This window comes from Anopheles gambiae, chromosome 3, assembly GCF_943734735.2.
Source record: "Anopheles gambiae chromosome 3, idAnoGambNW_F1_1, whole genome shotgun sequence".
In the NCBI taxonomy this organism is placed as follows: domain Eukaryota; kingdom Metazoa; phylum Arthropoda; class Insecta; order Diptera; family Culicidae; genus Anopheles; species Anopheles gambiae.
In genome coordinates, this window is record NC_064602.1 from 65068598 (window position 1) to 65087824 (window position 19227).

General features: G+C 41.5%; 2 protein-coding genes across 2 annotated transcripts; one reads left to right on the forward strand and one right to left on the reverse strand.

Moving 5' to 3' along the window:
• Nucleotides 1–3345: 3345 nt before the first annotated feature.
• LOC1268739 (trypsin beta) lies at nt 3346–4370 on the reverse strand. The gene is made up of 3 exons (XM_061658839.1): nt 4107–4370; nt 3667–4043; nt 3346–3580 (listed from the first exon to the last, which is right to left on the reverse strand). The coding sequence occupies exons 1-3, from the start codon at nt 4368–4370 to the stop codon at nt 3388–3390; spliced, it is 834 nt and encodes a 277-aa protein (XP_061514823.1). The 3' UTR covers nt 3346–3387.
• Nucleotides 4371–14217: 9847 nt separating this feature from the next.
• LOC133393147 (uncharacterized) lies at nt 14218–17831 on the forward strand. Its single transcript, XM_061656603.1, has 3 exons — nt 14218–15558; nt 15752–16674; nt 17654–17831. The coding sequence occupies exons 1-3, from the start codon at nt 14230–14232 to the stop codon at nt 17829–17831; spliced, it is 2430 nt and encodes an 809-aa protein (XP_061512587.1). The 5' UTR covers nt 14218–14229.
• Nucleotides 17832–19227: the final 1396 nt, after the last annotated feature.

Genomic DNA, 19227 nt, shown 5'->3' on the forward strand with positions numbered 1-19227 from the left:
AGGGTATTGTCAATGTTAATACAGTCTCTGAAGCTCTTAAAAAAACTTAAGCCATCCTTCTCCCCTGGACCGGATGGAATACCAGCCTCGGTTTTAAAAAAGTCACCTTTTCTATTCGTCCCTCTATTGGCAAAATTGTTTAACCTATCTTTGTCCTCGTCTTCATTCCCTTTATTGTAGAAGCGAGCATGGCTAGTTCCCATTCACAAAAAAGGTAACCCGTCTGTCATTTCCAATTACCGTGGCATCTCAATACAATGCGCAATAACCAAGGTATTTGAGCATATTATCCATACCTATGTGTTTAAACTCACCTCTTCTACTATTATCCCTCAGCAACATGGCTTTTTTCCTAACCGTTCTACAACAACTAACCTTATGTCCTTCACCTCTTTCGTATCATCCCAGTTAGAGTCAGTTAAACAAGTTGATACTATTTATACTGACTTAAAATCTGCATTTGATCGTATTCCTCATTCCTTACTTCTAAATAAAATTTCACAACTTGACGTCAATAATCTTTTTGTATCTTGGTTACGTTCTTTTCTATGTGATCGTTCCTATAGTGTTAAATTTAATGATATGTTTTCGACTCCCTTTTCATGTAGTGCAGGCAAGGTAGTGTTCTAAGTCCTTTGCTGTTCATAATTTTTATTAATGATGTCCGTACCACCCTCCCTCTTGAGTGTTTCCTCTGCTACGCAGGCGACCTCAAAATCTTTCTCCCAGTTTCGTCTCCTAGTGATTGCATTTCCCTACAAAATATTCTTGACCGTTTTTCGTCTTGGTGTTCTAGTAATTCCCTCACATTATGTCCTGATAAGTGTAACGTCATTTCGTTAAGTCGTTCGGAGTCTCCAATCACTTACTCGTACGTCCTAAATTCTGTACAAGTCAATCGTGTTTGTGTCGTAAAAGACCTCGGTGTCTTGCTTGACAGAGGCCTCACCTTCAGCCACCACATTGACTCAGTTGTCAATCAGGCGCGGAAAACATTGGGTCTCCTAAAGAAAATTGCGTGCGATTTCTCCGACCCAATGTGCCTGAAGACTCTGTTCTGCTCTCTGGTCAGATCGATTTTGGAGTACTGCTCAGTAGTCTGGTCCCCTACAGCTCGAACCCACGTGGAACGTATCGAGCGGATGCAGCGATCGTTCACCAGGTTTGCTATATGTAAAATCCGGGGTAGATTGTCCTCCCCCATACCTCCTTACGAGGACAGGTGTCGGCAGCTTGGCCTGGAACTATTGGAAAACCGCCGTTCCCATGCCCAATCCTCCTTTATTGCCGCATTACTCCTTGGTAATATTGATTCTCCTTCCTGATTCCTTCCTGTAAACTTGTAATCTCGTAATGTTTACGCATCGCTACAGCAGCACGACGACGATTAGTACACAACCATTTGTAAAATAAATTGGATTGAGAGATTAACACACAGCAACGATTAGAAGCTTGATTTTCTTTGAATTTCTCTATTCTCGCATCATCTAGTGTGCAAATCGCCTAAGGTCCTTAGCGGGTAGCCAAAGGTTGAATACGGTTCTGCGCTGTTATTTTTGGTTCCCTTCCTACCCTTTCCCCTGGGTTGATCAAGTGGCTTGCCCGCTGGTCGCCTTCGGTTTCCCCCTACCCTTTCACCAAGGTTACTCAGTGGTTTCCACCGATAGCCTTCTGGTACCCTTCCTTCCCCTCCCCAAACCAAAAATCGCGGAGTAGGCCGCTCGTTACTCGTAACACCCCCTACACTTAGTATTCTATGAGTGAACTCGTATTCCTTCTGAATTTCCCCTATCTATTCCTTTCCTTTTCTAGTCCATGGTTTCGTTCGATATTTCTTGTATACAATATTCTTTAATCTCTTAAGATCATGCTAAACGTGTTCATGATGGTATTGCTATCATGAATAATCAGGAGTGTCGAATCGTATATTACACCTTTTAAGGGCTCAGCTACAAAACTGGCTACCTATACAGAGTGTTTGTAATTTTTAAAGGAATATTCAGTTGAAGTGAATGATATCCAGCATGAGGAGTTATTGACCCAGCAACTACTGTTAAGCAAGCAATTGAGTTATTGGGAGATAAATTTGCAATAAAGCTTTCTCTGCTGACCGTGGAAAATGTCTACTAAGAGGCAAAATTATCGAAGCATTTCTGAGTTTGGTTACGAAATCGAGTTTCTAGCCGCAAAACTAGCTTCTGCACATGTTTCGACAGGTACAGTCACATCTGAAACTGCCGCAACTAACATTTGTGACACAATAGCAGTACGTGCGTTTATCGGTGGATTAACAGATCCAAATGCAATGTTTTTCCTGATAGCAATCAATCCGACAACGCTTAGTAATGCAATTTCGGATGCTTTAGAATGCACTCCTGCGACAAGTTCTAAACAAACCACGACAATGATATGACGCAGTATCAAGGAAATTTTAGATTTTTTATCACGAGACTACAGGCCTTTCCATGGGACTAGGAATAGTTTTAGAAATCCTAGTAATGGTTATTCCAGACGAAATTGTTCGAATTGTTTTCAAAATGGACAAAGAGGTCAAATGGGAAATCATGCGTCTCATCGTGGACAATATGTGAATGGTAATAGAATATCACATCAAAATAATCGAACCTTTGCACACTTGGCTTCCAAAATAATCGGTGTCATATCAGTCGATCAGTAAAACAAATTACTGAAAATGCAGCAATTCATTCTGTCAAATCGACCTGTCCGTCAGAATATCGAAACAAAACAACAAGGTGTCCTGCTGCTTGTGATGTGCAAAAAGCTGATTTGATAGGCGCTTTCAGACACCCCGGTAAAATTTCAGATGAGATTTCGGCTTGCGGGATTAATTTGAAACAGTTGCCAGCCGTGTTAGTGTGTAAAATCTTAGTTACAATTAACAGTGCCTGATGAAATTTCGAGGAGTCTGTGAGCGCTTACTGAACCATCTTTTTGCGGCTAAATACAGTATAAGAACTGTATAATACAACATAAAACATGGATGAACATGAATTGAGAGACTGGAAATCTCTGCGCAACAATCAATTACTCAATGCGAAAGAAATATTTCACTTCAATCACCTGTTACTGAAAAATCACTAATATGAGAATGGCTTTACTGTGATATCAGTACACGAGCTTCAGCTAAAAAATATCAATAAAAATTTACTGTAAATAAAAAGAAAGTTTTCTGTGTAGATACAACAATTATTTTCATAACAAATCACATAAATACTGTTTTATAATCCATTTATTTCAAAAAATTACTGCCTATATAGTTGTGATATGCACTACATTGGCAATTCTTTCTTAAAAAAAGGTTGAGAAATTTTACGCAACAATATGATTACACATCTTTTTATTACTGCTTTGCAACATTTCCAGTATCTAAATTCCAGTGTATAGCTGAATAAAGCTTCGCATGCTAGGTGCAGTTACCTTAGCAAATACTGATGGCCATACACCTGTACAATAAGGACCAAACGACACAACTCCGGTCAATCTACCTCCACACACCAATGCACCGCCGCTGTCACCCCTGCACGTGTCCATACCGTTGTAGTACTGGGCACAAACCATGCTAATCGAAAAAAAAAGAATCGATCAAAATCAATCAGGAATAAGGCAATGTAATTTGGCGATCAAGTCTTAGTGCAGTTCACTTACTTGGAGGTAATAGACTGCTTGCATTCTGCACACAGCTTCTCGAAATTAGCCCACATTGAAGCACAACTGCTCTGCGACACAATGTTCATGTTGGCGTAGAGCAATTGATTGGTAGACACTGGTTGGTTTTCCCCTGTCCGGCCCCATCCAACCACAAAGCACCTTGTACCAACCGGCAGTTCTTTAGTTTGTAGCGCTAATGGAGCCATGTTTGGCCTTCCGCTGAAGGAATTTGCAGGGACATTTAGGATAGCTACATCGTAATCCGATGTATTCGATTTAGAATTCGGTTTATAATATGGATGAATTTCTCCGCCGACAACGGGAAATTCAACACCACCAGAAGAAGCAGATGTGCTTCCTCCATACAAAGTTAGCTAAAACATTCATTTAACGCATTGATTATTAAGTACATAAAAAAGCGATATTCTGTAACTTACTTCTATTCTAGGGCCCGTAAGATTATACACACAATGAGCAGCAGACAAGGCATGTGAACAAGTGATGATGGAAGCTCCACATCTGAATTCACCGTTAAGTCGCATGCTCAGTGCATACTTATAATTTGAAATATTCACTGGGATGCCATTGACAATACGGCCAGAATGGGAGGGCCCTTCCTTTGTGTTCTGAACGTTAGCGTTGGTCACCACTGCGTTGCCGCAAAACAATCCAAATAGAACTAGACTGATTACTTGTTTCATCTTGCTACCTGTTCGATTATGGCAATCCTCAAACTCTTCATCGTATTTAAAGCCCGAAAAATCCTTCCCCACAGGTGTTTTTGCACTCACTAATAAAACCTGTGCAAATTGGCTCTCGTATGACGCAAATGAAATTGCATGCAAAATAAACAGATATATTTAGTCTCATACATCCGCAGGCACGCGAATTGGGTCACTACGTTACGCAATCATATTCAAGGAGGGATCGAACTAGAGCGACAAATATAGTCATCTTTTTTGAGACTTTGAGCCAGTTGGCCTCATTTGCCAATTTTATTTTATTTACCTTATACCGAGTTGTGTTATTTTACTTACAGCTATGACTCGGTTTTATTTAACATGCTTATCTGGTTTATACGCGGTTCTTTACGAAAGACACTTATTGCCACGAGCAACAGATTTTTCTTTACTCGAAAAAGTCCGCGAGAAATACTACACAAAAGTTCTTTTAACACTTTATTCTGGTTTAATTAAACAATTAAACAATTAAAACGGGGGTTACAAAAATACGCTTGCTTCCGGGACTTTAATACGCGGGAAAAGGACGCCGTCGTTCCTTAAGCACCCTTTCGCTTGTTCCCGTTCTTCGCTACGGTCGATGCCCTTTCCCTTAGGTGGTTCTTCGGTTAATCTTCGTGTTATCTATTGCAAATATGGCTGAGTCATATTGAAATATTTCGCCCTACGATCATGACATGCATGCCATCCTCTCTTCGAAGTCAGCGCCCTCTATAAGTACAGTAGAGCGTCGATTATCCGGGCAGCTCGGGACCGGACGGTTGCCGGTTAATCGATTTGCACGGATAATGGTCCAAGAAATGTCAAACGCATATAAAACATATGAAATTCACTAGTTTTATTATTAATTCACCTAGAATCAATCGATTAATCGTTAGTAGAATATTATTTTAATCAATAACTGTAGGTTTAACAACTGTTCATGAACAAAAATGAATTTCGAAAATACCCCTAGACACTACAGAGCTGCACAAGAAACTGGTTACCAAATTGACTATCGCTGCAAACTTTCGCCGTACGTATGAACAGCTGTCAGATTTGTGCGCACGGTTAAGCCGCCCACCGGTTAATCCGTCCCCGGATAATCGACGTTCTACTGTATCTGCTCAAACTAGTATCACGATGAACGGACCGTTGATGTTCGTCAACAATACTCATACGGAGACATTTTAAGCGTATTCGCTGGCAATCGGTGATAGGTGAGAGGAAAGTGTCCATGCTGTGGTCCAATTTGCAGGTGATGAGTTCCGCAGTATACCCACGGCATTCGGTTAAGATGTGTGTGAACGGTGATGTCAACGCCACAGAAACTGCACAAAAAAGGTGTGGGTGAGCCGGGTGTGTCCGATCCGAAAACGTCATAGCACTCTCTGGTCTTGGTGTGATGGATGGTCTTTCCATGGTGGTGTTGTGGTCTTGATGGTTCTCAGGAAAAAGCGGCCGCTGCTAACCCAATAACCAGTCCAGCTATTGGCGATGATGGTTTTGCTAATACGAATGAAGTAATGGCGTGAAAGATTATTACGGCAGCAGGCCGGATTACTACGCCCTGCGTAGACTAGTCAATCTGCTATTTAGTTTTCCTGAATACTTGTGTGATGAGGAATCGAGCAGAATGTGACTTGGGGTGAATTCGGTATTTTGCAGAGCAGTTGTTGCATGTTCGGGTCACGGGTGGTTCCAGATTCAAGTGCTCGAAGGGCACTTGCACTGTCAGTGAACTTCATTGGGGTTGGGTTTGCCTCTGCGTAGACCTTCATCAGCAGCAATAACCAGGGCGCGTGAAGATTGCGGCGAAGATTGAGGTATGGTCTGGTAGTCGGATGGCGCTATTGTCGCTACTGGAGTAGATACCACAGCCAGTGGAACCGTTTTGTACTGATCTTTCAGTAAAGATCAGATGTTATGTTCTTTCAAAATATTAAATAAACACGATGTGTTTAGTTGGAGCTTGGACGCTGAATCATGCGCAGCGCGAGCTGCGCATTCCCTTTTATTCGAAACTGACAGTATGTCAAGACGGATCGCTATCGCTTAAACCGTGCACAACGGTTTCAGGTCATGGCAATATTGGTCATAATGCCATAACACGCCCAACCAAAAAAAAAATTTTTTTTTTTTTACGTACAATATTTCTTAATCCTATTTTTATGGACGATTTCTGTTCTATCACCTATCTTTAGTTCAACATTTGGACCGGTTTCTTTAATAATAGTATAAGGTCCTAAAAATGGTTGCTCTAACTTACTAGCCGTTTCATTTCTCAACAAACATTGATCTCCTGGCTCAAAAATCTTGATTTTACTTGTTTGGTCATACTTTAATTTTACCTTATGTTTGTTATTTATGAGCTTTTCTCTGACTTCTCGATGTGAAATTACCAATTTAGCTTGTAAGGTTTTTATATAGTTGTCTAAATCGTAATGCATTTCCTTTTTAGGGTTTTCTAAGCAATTCGAAGGAATATTAGGCAGTCGGCCATATAATAAAAAGAAAGGGGAATAACCTGTTACTGTATGTACAATGTTGTTGTACGAAAACTCATAGAATTGAATCCAATCCTTCCAAGCTAGTGGGTTGTCTTTGCAATGGATTCTTAGGAAATTCCCTAACATTTTATGTGAATTTTCCAAGGCTCCTATGCTTTCATGGTGATATGCCGTGGAATTTAGTTTTTCAATATTAAGTTGTTTGCAAAGTTCGATGAATAGTTTTGACATAAACTCTGCTCCTCTATCCGTGCAAATGATTTTTGGTATCCCATATTTGAGAATTACTTTTTCTACGAATGCCTTTGCTACCGTTTCCGTTCTTTTGTCTGTAATAGGTGTTGCTGTGATGAATTTAGTAAGATCGCATTGTGTTGTCAAAATATATTCACAACCTTCTACTTTCACAAGTGGTCCTACCAAATCTAAATATATTTTTTCCATGGGCTCGCTAGCAGTAGACGTTATTGTTAATGGTATTTTTGGTTCACTTATCTTTTTGTTCACCTGACACTCTTTACATTTTTTAACCATGTTCCGTACATCTGTATCTATGCCCTTCCATGTATATCGTTGTTTAATGGTTTTCAACATTCTATTTACTCCTGCATGTCCTGATGTAGGCAGAATATGATGATCGTTCATAATGAGCAATTTTAATTCTTTTTCACAATCTTTGATTATTTTTATATCCCTTTGCATTACTACTATTTTTGGAAGGTTTTTTATATTTATCATTTTGATGTTTTCAAGAAGTTGTTTGATCTTTTCATCATATTTCCTTATTACCAGTATCACCTCTTTCCCTATTTCTTTTTTTATTTTCAAAATATCGAGCAATATTCTCCGTAGATGAATTATGCTTTGTGTATCGGGAATTTTGATTTTTTCGTTTGTTGCTACAACATTTTTTATCTCAGGGCAAACTACGAGCTCTACGAATACAGTTTTTGATGAAGGCTGTGGATTGTTCGGAATGTTCTTGTCTGAAGAAGCGTCATTTTGTTTAGAAATCATAGACCTTGTTGTTGTTAGTACTACGTCATGATTGAGTGTTTTGAGATCGTCACTTGACATTCGAGAAAGTGCATCTGCCACCACATTATCAGTTCCTTTTGTATACTGGATCACGAAATCGAACTCCTCTAATGCAAGGCGGAATTTAGTGAGTCTGCTTGATGGGTCAGTCATTGTAAATAAGTAGACCAGCGGTCTATGATCAGTGAAAATTTCGAATGTTTTTCCAAACAAATAGGGACGAAAATGTTTTGTACCCACACTACTGCTAGCAATTCCTTTTCTATTGTACCATAGTTTAATTCGGCTTTGTTCAAAGCTCTGCTTGCATAAGCTATGGGTTTCCCATTTTTATTTTGTAAGACTGCACCGATGGCTGTTCCCGATGCATCCGTATGTAATATGAATTTATTATTTTCGCTGAAATCCGGAAAGTCTAAAAGTGGTGGATTTATAAATTTTTGTTTAAGTGTTTCAAATGATTGATTACATTCTGGAGTCCATTTGAAAGGAACATTTTTTCTTGTGAGCATATTAAGCGGCATACAAATGCTAGCAAAATTTTGTATGTGCTTCCTATAGTAATTGGCAAACGCAATGAATCGTTTAACTTGATCTGCGCTGGTTGGTACAGGCCAATTCTTAATACATTCAATTTTTGCTGGATCAGGTTTTATCCCTTCATTAGAAATGTAATGTCCAAGATAAACCAATTCTTTTTTTAGAAAATGACATTTTTCAGGATTTAATTTTAAATTGACTTTTTGTAATCTAGTAAAGGTAGCAATAAGATTTGTATTATGCTCCTGTAAGTTTTTCCCGAAAACAATAATGTCATCAAGATAAACCAAACATTTTTCTTGATTTAGTCCTGACAAAGCAATTGTCATAAGCCTCAAAAAAGTTGATGGGCTGATTTTAAGACCCATAGGTAATCTTGTCATCTGATATTGGCCCGTTGCTGTGGTAAATGCTGTTATTGGCCGGTCCTCTTTATTAAGTTGAACTTGGTAGTATCCTTGTGACAAATCAAGGTGCGAGAAATATTTGGCACCAGCCAATGAATCAATTACTTCCTCTATATTAGGAAGTGGAAATTTATCATCTTGTATAACTGAATTTACTTTCCGATAATCTACTACTAGCCGCCATTTTTTCGTATCATTTGATGATTTTTTAGGTACCAATAAAATAGGGCTATTCCAGTCGGATTGAGCGGGTTCAATTATGTTCTCATTCAGCATTTTATTAATCTGTTTTTCTGTTTCACTTTTCTGAAAATATGGCAACCGATATTGCTTTGAATAGCTTGGTGTTACATTAGTTTTTGCTTTAATATTAGCTTGAAGACAGCTTGAAGGTTTAAGAACGTCATTATTGAGACAAAAAATATCGTTAAATTTTAAACACAATTTTGAAATCATTCTTCTTTCATCATCTGTTAAATGTGCTAAATTTAATTCTTTAAGAAGTTGTTTGGCCCTGTCAGTATTTTCATCGTTTCTTTTAAATTCAATTATATTATAAGCTTCAGCAGGTTGAATTATTGGTTTGAAATTTTTAATGGAAGTTGGTTTGTTTGAAAAATTAACTAACTTAACAGGAAGTTTCCCATTTATTGGTGTTGCTAAACTGTTGGCAACAAAAACATGTGGCGATAATTGTTCACTCATTATTACAGACATTTCAGTTGTATCTGTATCAACATATGTAAGTAATTCAGTTCTTGCAGGTATATGAAAATTATTATAATATTTAGGTGGGGTAAAAGAAATTTTCATTTTAGAAAAATCAAAAATAGCATAAAATTGTTTTAAGAAATTGGTACCAATTAACCCATTAATATCTGACGGTAAATTATTTAGTACATGAAAACGAATAGGATATTTATTATTATCAATAGTTATTGTCGTGTCGATATATCCCATAGTTTGAGTATTGCCATTAAGGCCTCTGACCATAAACTTATTATGAGGATTAATATATACATGGTTGGGAATACATCGTTGTGCAATAATGCAACAAGATGCTCCGCTATCGATAATAAATTGGATTTTTTTTGAAAAAAGGTGACCAAAAATTTTAACGGTTTTGATTATATCAAAATCAACGAAATAAATCCAACAAATTTACGTCTTCCTCTTCCTGCGTTGGTGCATCATTGGCTGAAAAGTTTTCGTGTTGATGTGTGTTGTTTGGATTTGACCTATTTGGCAAAAATGATGAACTTCCACGAAATGCGTTATTGTTTCCCCTTTGATTTCCTCTTAAGTATCGAAAACCAGATGGTCGGCGATAACCACCTCGGGCTCGCATGGGTGGTCGATTGTACCAGTTTTGTCGATGGTTCCACAATGCATCATGGTTTCCATCATTGTTTTCAAATTCAGAGGAACATTCCAAAGCATCAGAAATCGCCTTGCTTAGTGTGGGAGGATTTCTTGCTTTCAGAAAAAATTTTGTTGTTGGATTGGATAGTCCCCCTATAAACGCACGTATAGCTGTTGTTTCCACTATATTTTTCGCAGAACCTTCCGAAACAAAATTTCCAGCTGAAACATGGGCCGCTGCTAGTTTTGCAGACAAAGCTTCAATTTCTGACCCATACTCGGAAATGTCACGCTTTCCTTGCCTCTTGGCTCCCATCTCGTGTTCCACCGCCAAAGGTGTCATTTTTACAGCGAATTTTTCTTTTAGGAGTTTAAGTTCCTCCTCAATTGTATTAGCAGGAGTGATAACTCCATGCGCTACGCCTGTCAGTGTGGTTCTCAAAAATTTTAAAAAGTGATGCTCATCTACATCTTCTGAATATTCTCGAAACAACTCAACACTTTCTATATAATTCGCAAGGTCTTTTGAATTACCATCATATGGTTTAATTAGTTTTAATCCTAAATTTAAGTTTTGTCGTCATTGTCGCGTTTTTGTTTGTCTGCTTGTTGCAAGTTTTTTGTCTGAACACTACCGAACCCACAGCCGCCGCCAATTCTGTACTCACCTTCGGTTTTGTTGTTTTGTTTCTGATCGCACTTTTCCGCTTATTCACAGCGCTGCGGGTTGCTTTCTTCATTAGGTTGTCGGTAGACAAAGGCGAGATAGGCTGCTCGCTTAGGAATTTTCACGTAACTGTACACACACTAAAGTGATGATTTGATGATCGACGTTGCGGGTGTTGCTTGTCTTGTCACCAAAGTTTTAGCCTGCTGCACACAAAAGCGATGAACTCGATGATCCACGGTGTTGCTTGTATTGTCGCCCAAAATTTCTGCCTGGCACATACAATAAACAAAGACACGATTGTCACCAAAATTTTTGCCTGTTGCACACAAAAGCGACGAACTCGATGATCCGACGGTGAGGATGTTGCTCGTATTGTCGTCCAAAATTTCTGCCTGACACACACACACAATAGAAAACGAACACGATGATCCACGATGAGGGGCGTTGTTTGTTTTGTCACCACAACTCTAGCCTGATGCACACAAAAGCGACGAACTCGATGATCCTCGGTAAGGGTGTAACTTGTATTGTTACCCAAAACCTCTGCCTGACACACACAATAGACAACGAACGCGATTGTCACCAATTTTTTTTTTCTTGATGCACACAAAAGCGACGAACTCGATGATCCACGGTGAGGGTGTTGCTCGTATTGTTTTCCAAAATTTCTGCCTGACACACACACACTAGACAACGAACACGATGATTCACGATGAGGGGCGTTGTTTGTTTTGTCACCAAAACTTTTTTTTTTTTTTACATTGACACTAATACAGCGAACTGGTGTCACAAGAGGGCCGGAACGGTTGCTGCTCTTCACACGTTAACTTTTTTTTTCTCTTCTTTTTTTTTACACTCAGTAGGCGATGAACTCAGTGAGGCGATGACAGTAACAGTTATTTCGATTTTTTTTTTATTTTTTTTTTTTTACGCCAAACACTATTGCTCTGGTTCAATCATGTGACGCATTTTTATATGGACACATTACACCGCACTTTGCTACTGCTGCTCTTTTGATGTCACAATGCAAGAAATATCACTTCTGCACGTATGGCAATGTTATACGTATGCCATATTAAGCGTTTTCCCAATATGTTGCTGTTGCTCCTGGCAGGATCGCCATGTTATGTTCTTTCAAAATATTAAATAAACACGATGTGTTTAGTTGGAGCTTGGACGCTAAATCATGCGCAGCGCGAGCTGCGCATTCCTTTTTATTCGAAACTGACAGTATGTCAAGACGGATCGCTATCGCTTAAACCGTGCACAACGGTTTCAGGTCATGGCAATATTGGTCATAATGCCATAACACAGATAGTGGTTATTATATTTTTGTGGAACAAGTTCAGCTATATGACGGTTGTCATCCACGCGACTTGTTGAAGATGAATCGTTATTAACGAGATCAAATTTTTAAATTATAAGTAAATAACTGATTATATATTTTACATTGTTGCTACATGGTAGTTGGAGATTGATCATTTGAATTTATTAGTTCGAATTCGAAATTCGAACTCGATTTAGAAATAGGATAGGAAATGAACTCATAGGCATAGATAAGGATAACAGAATGAACTCAAAATGAATTATGTAATGAACTCTTGACAATTGAATATACAGTAGCAAACGGACATTTGAACGAGTCGCATTTATTTTCATAACCGGCACAAGTTTTTGTAGTTTTCGGGAAAGAAAACGAGTTGTACCACGTAGATGAACATTCGTGAGGTTTTCTCACATTTTTGGTCCTTCGAACCGGATACGTGCGTGCTAAGTGTTTTCTTTCGCTCTGCATCAAGAGCAACGGCAAATTCGGAACGCTCCGCATCACGAGCACGGTGCAAGTCATCATTCGCGCCATTTCGAATTCTCGCGCTCGTTCAAGTTCATTAGCCCTGCAGCAAGGGCATCGGTCGAATTTTCGTGATCGTGAATCGTAGTTTATTTTTCCCGCGTAAATTCGAATTGCTACAGTTTCGTGAACGTTCATATCGCGTTATCGACATTATCGTGAAAATCTGACGGAAGCTAAGATGGACAAGAAGATAAAATCTGCTCAGCACAAAAAACTCGTCGCAGTGGAAAACATTAAGGCGCTGGAGCGCTTTAAGCAGAACTTCAAACCCGAAAATGTAGGTGAAATCCCGGAGGTTATGGAGGGTTTGGAGCAACACAGACAGGATTTTTTTGCCGCGGTGGCAAAGCTGGAAGAGTATGACGACACCAGTGATGCGATTCAAGCCTGTATTACTGACAGGATCGATATGGAAGAGCGCTGCCGGCGGCTAAAATCGTTCCTTAGAGAAAACCAGCGGAAGGAAGCCAATTCGCTCAACGACTCCTTATTGGCAAACTCAACCCTAGCGTTTGGACGGCCAAACACATCAAACATACGTTTTCCCAAAATCGAATTACCAACGTTCGACGGTGATTCGACAAAGTGGTTGTCATTCCGCGATCGCTTTGTCGCGATGATTGACGCAAGTGCCGAGTTGCCGCCAATTGCAAAACTGCAGTACTTACTTTCGTCCCTGAAAGGTGACGCTGCGGTTCCCTTCGAACATGTTACTCTGACCACGGAAAACTATTCTGTTACCTGGGCTGCGCTGCTTAAGCGATACGACAACTCACGGATGCTCATTCGCGAGTACTGGCGACGGCTACATTTCCTACCTGCGATTGCAACAGAAAGTGTCGATGGCTTGACGTCGTTGGTAGATGAATTCGTGCGATATGTGAATGGGTTGCAGAAGCTGCATGAACCTGTCGACTCATGGGACACGCCTTTGTCCAACATGTTGCTGATGAAGCTGGACAATGAGACCATTCTGGCGTGGGAAAGGCATTCTGTGCATAAGAAAAAGGATAAGTACAGCGAGTTGATCGAATTCCTGCAAGACCGAATCCAAATCCTAAAATCGAGCCAGAGTATCTCGTGCGATCGGATTGTGGCTCCGATCAAGGTGGCCGGGGCACATCGGCCCACCGCACCACGGCGGTCGGTAACCAACGCTGCTTCTGTGCAAAGGAATACTCCCGTTTCATCGACCATTCAACAAGTGAACTGTCCATTGCAGTGTGCAGATCATCACCTGGTTCGAAATTGCCCGGTATTTTTAGCCAAAAATACTCAGGAGCGGCGGGAAATCGCACGGTCAAAGGGATTGTGCTGGAACTGTCTCAGTTGTTCCCATCAAGTGAGATCGTGCAAATCCGAGTATTCTTGCCGTTCGTGCAAGGAACGGCATCATACGCTGCTTCATCAACCACCACAACAACCTACAGTCGCTTTGTCAGCCCAATCAGATGATGATATGGTGTTTCTCGAGACGGCTATTGTGTTTATCGTAGACGATTATGGAGAGAAGCATGAGGCACGGGCGCTTCTGGATTCGGGCTCCATGTCCAACTTCATTTCGGATACGTTAGCTCGGAAGCTCATGACACCTCGAACGAGAGTTAATGTATCAGTGTCTGTCATCGGAACTTCAAGGCAGCAGATAAAGGGTTCGACCACGGCGATCGTTCGTTCAAGGAACCTTCAATTCACCACCCCATTGGAGTTTCTGATTCTGGATACACCCTCGGCGGACATTCCCACCTCACCAATCAACGTGTCTTCGTGGAACATCCCGGATGTAACGCTAGCAGACCCCACGTATCACATCCCAGGCAAGGTCGATGTGGTCATCGGTGGCGATACGTTCTGGGAGCTGCATACCGGACGTAAGCAATCTCTCGGTTCGGGTCTGCCATGGTTGGTAGAAACGCAGTTTGGATGGGCGGTAGCAGGAAATACAACGCATTCGTCTCAACAACATCGGCTGTGTAATATGGCAACGAGCGACAGTCCGTTGGAAGCCATATTGATGCGGTTCTGGGAGAGCGAGACCATCTTCGACGAGCCCGCTCTATCTCTGGAGGAAGACATGTGTGAACGTCATTTCATCTCTACTACAACCAGAGACCCATCTGGCAGGTATGTCGTACGTTTACCACAAAATCCTAATTCGAAGGTCGTTTTAGGAGAATTGAAAGCAATCGCTGATCGTCGTCTCCTAGCGGTGGAACGGCGGCTCAAGTCTAACCCTGCAATGAAGGAGGAGTATAGTAATTTCATGTCGGAGTATGAGCGCTTAGGGCACATGAAACAACTCACCGAGCCGGTGGACGATTCGTGTGAACACTACTATCTCCCTCATCAAGCGGTGCTTAAGGAATCGAGCACAACCACCAAGGTCAGGGTAGTCTTTGACGCGTCGTGCAAGACATCTTCTGGGTACTCCTTGAACGACAAACTCCTGGTTGGGCCGGTGATCCAAGACGATCTGTTCACCATCATCGTTCGTTTCCGGTCTCACGCAGTCGCACTCTCAGCAGACGTTGAGAAAATGTATCGCCAAATTCTCCACGATTCTCGCGACACTGATTACCTGCGCATTCGGTATAGAGGAAACACCGCAGAGCCGATTCAGACGTTCCAACTACAAACGGTAACATATGGCACGTCTTGCGCACCTTTCCTAGCAACAAGAACGCTAAAGCAGATCGCTCTCGATCACAAGATGCAATACCCCCGAGCAGTGGATCCTGTATTGCACGATTTTTATGTGGATGACCTGCTAACGGGAACAGACGAGTTGGTATGTTATGGCATTATGACCAATATTGCCATGACCTGAAACCGTTGTGCACGGTTTAAGCGATAGCGATCCGTCTTGACATACTGTCAGTTTCGAATAAAAAGGAATGCGCAGCTCGCGCTGTGCATGATTTAGCGTCCAAGCTCCAACTAAACACATCGTGTTTATTTAATATTTTGAAAGAACATAACAGGCAGACGCAATTGAAATGCAAAGGCAGATTTCTGAGATGCTCAAGCAGGCTGGATTCGTGTTGAAGAAGTGGGTGTCGAACGTACCCGAAGCACTAATCGGCATTCCTTCTGAAGACCTGGCCATCCTTCCTACTCACGAATGGCAAGATCCCCAGTTTGTATCGACGCTTGGTCTGGTTTGGGAGCCAGCAGTTGATATGCTGCGATATCGGATCGATCTACCAACTGCTGCGACGATGTTGACAAAGAGGCTAGCTTTGTCCTACATCGCCAAAATCTTTGACCCACTTGGCTTGCTTAGTCCAACAATTATCATCGCTAAGCTCTTTATGCAACAGCTGTGGAAGTTGCAGGAAAACGGGAAGCCATGGGATTGGGATCGTGAGCTACCATCACATCTCCAAAAGGAATGGACGGCATTTCATTCCAAGCTGCATTCACTTCGGGAAGTGCGCATTCCGCGTTACACGTCAATTCGGCAAGCAGCAAACGTGCAGCTTCACATTTTCGCAGATGCTTCTCAGGTGGCATATGGTGCTTGCTGTTACGTCAGGGCAGAAAACGATTCGACAACATCGGTGCAGCTGTTGGCAGCTAAGTCTAAAGTAGTATCGTTGTCGAACACACACTCTATAGCGAGACTCGAGCTCTGTGCAGCGCGGTTGGCAACGCAACTGTTCCGGAAGGTCAGTCAGTCCCTCAACGGTGAATACGATGCTTTCGCTTGGACTGATTCCATGACCGTGCTACATTGGCTCAATTCAGCACCACGGAGGTGGAAGCCTTTCGTTGCCAACAGGGTGGCACAAATTCAAGGAGAAACTCGGATCAAGTGCTGGAGGCATGTTCCTGGTGTAGAAAACCCAGCAGACGATGCATCGCGAGGTCTACTACCAGACAAATTGCAATCCTGTGAACATTGGTTGAGCAGCAAACAGGAAGAATGGCCTATAAGAGAACCTGCAATTGAAGAAACCGCATCAATAGAAGAAGAACGTATTACACAATCACGAATAGCTGCAATGTCGATGGAGGACGATTTCAACAATAAGCTATTTGCACGGTTTTCAACCTACCTCAAACTTCGTCGAACCATGGCGTATTGTTTACGTTTTGTGCAATGCATGAAGACACCGAAACCCGTAATTACGTCACCGACAGGCAAGGGTCATGCTTCGATTCTGGATATGATTACATTGATTGCACCTCCATCTCGAGACGAACTCATCCAAGCTGAGCTTCAGTTGTGACGGTTAGCTCAGCAAGATTCATTTGCGGATGATTTACCCGCGGTTAAAAACGGCAAGGATCTACCACGCAATTCAAAGCTGAAATGGTTGTCTCCCTTTATTGATGAGGCGGGAATCCTGCGTGTTGGTGGCCGGCTTCGCAACGCACAAATAGCAGAATACGCGAAGCATCCCATACTTCTTTCTGCAAAACACCCACTCGCAGCATTGTTAGCAGTCGCGTATCACCAGAAGTATATGCACACCGGTCCTGAACACTTATTATCCATCCTTCGTGAACGCTTCTGGATAATCGGTGGCCGTAATTTGACCAAGTTGGTTTTCCATCGGTGTCACAAGTGTTTCAAGGCCAAACCTACACTGGTGCAACAATCCGTTGCAGATCTTCCGACATCAAGGGTTACACCCACGAGACCGTTTGCTGTCAGTGGTGTGGACTATTGCGGTCCGGTATTGCTGAAGTCGCCTGTTCGCAATAGAAGTCCCACCAAGGCATACATCGCCATCTTCGTGTGCTTTGCAACACGAGCGGTCCACATTGAGTTGGTGAATGATCTCACCACGGCGGCATTTTTGGCAGCACTAAGGCGCTTCGTGGCTCGCAGAGGCAAAATCGCGGAACTGCATTCGGATAATGCTACTACGTTTAAGGGGGCTGCACACGAACTTCATCGCCTCTACGAGATGTTTAAGTGCAGCAATAGCGAACGCATCGAAATCTTCAACTGGTGTGCCAATGAAGAAATTCAGTGGAAGTTTATTCCACCTCGAGCGCCACACTTCGGAGGACTGTGGGAGGCTGCTGTACGATCCGCTAAACAGCACCTAATTCGCACGATAGGATGTACGAGCCTCACTCAGGAGGGAATGGTAACATTGCTAGCGCAGGTCGAACAATGCTTAAATTCAAGACCCCTGATTCCGCTTTCTAGTGAGCCATCGGACACGCAACCGCTCACTCCGGATCATTTTTTGGTAGAGTCGAACATGCTGGCGTTGCCACAAGTTGATAGGAGTCAGGTGTCAGCCAATAGATTGAAGGAGTTTGATTTGGTGCAAAAGCATATGCAGCATATATGGTCGCGTTGGTATCCGGAATACTTGCAGCAGCTTCAGGCCCGGGCCAAACGTTTAATAGTTCCACCAGTGTCGCTAGAAGAAGGGCAATTGGTAATCATAAAGGAAGATAATATACCACCTACCTTGTGGCCAATGGGTAGAATAACACGATTGCACCCAGGAAAGGACGGCGTTGTTAGAGTAGTAACACTTCGTACAGCTGCAGGAAAGGAGATAGTACGCGCAGCAGCTAGATTGGCAATCCTTCCAAATCCAAACATAGGTGAAGACAATTAACCTCGAACACCAAAGTTAGGAGACGATCAGCGCGAAGCACATGCGTAATGTAAACAACCACACCGCACATACACACGACACGATACACGAAGTGACAGATCGACACTTGCAACTTGTACAACACAACACCACACTTGCACAACATTTGCTATCTCTGAGGCGAAGTTAGATCGAGATACTTCTTCATTTTCTTATTTTTTTTTCATTTCATTTTTCATTTTTGTATTTTCTGAATGTTTAAAGAAATACTTTCTTTGGTGGCCGGAATGTTGGAGATTGATCATTTGAATTTATTAGTTCGAATTCGAAATTCGAACTCGATTTAGAAATAGGATAGGAAATGAACTCATAGGCATAGATAAGGATAACAGAATGAACTCAAAATGAATTATGTAATGAACTCTTGACAATTGAATATACAGTAGCAAACGGACATTTGAACGAGTCGCATTTATTTTCATAACCGGCACAAGTTTTTGTAGTTTTCGGGAAAGAAAACGAGTTGTACCACGTAGATGAACATTCGTGAGGTTTTCTCACAATGGTTTATGAAAAATAGTCTGAAAGTAGGAAGCTCGCAAACACCCTTAAAGCTTTCAATTGGAGTAACATTTCCAATAACTAGAACAAAAATTAAAAGTATTTAATATTATAAATAAATGATGTAGGGTAACTGTACCAATTTTGGCTATTGCACCAATTATGGCTATAACGAACACTATTTTCGCTCTAAACAGTCTATTTGCATTCTAAAACCACGGAAGGATTTTTCTGTTCAATTATGAACATTTTAACACATTTGTGCTCCATTAGTTCCATGCTGATCACTTCTGTTTGTTAAATAGCACCCTTTAAAAATGTGTTGCCAA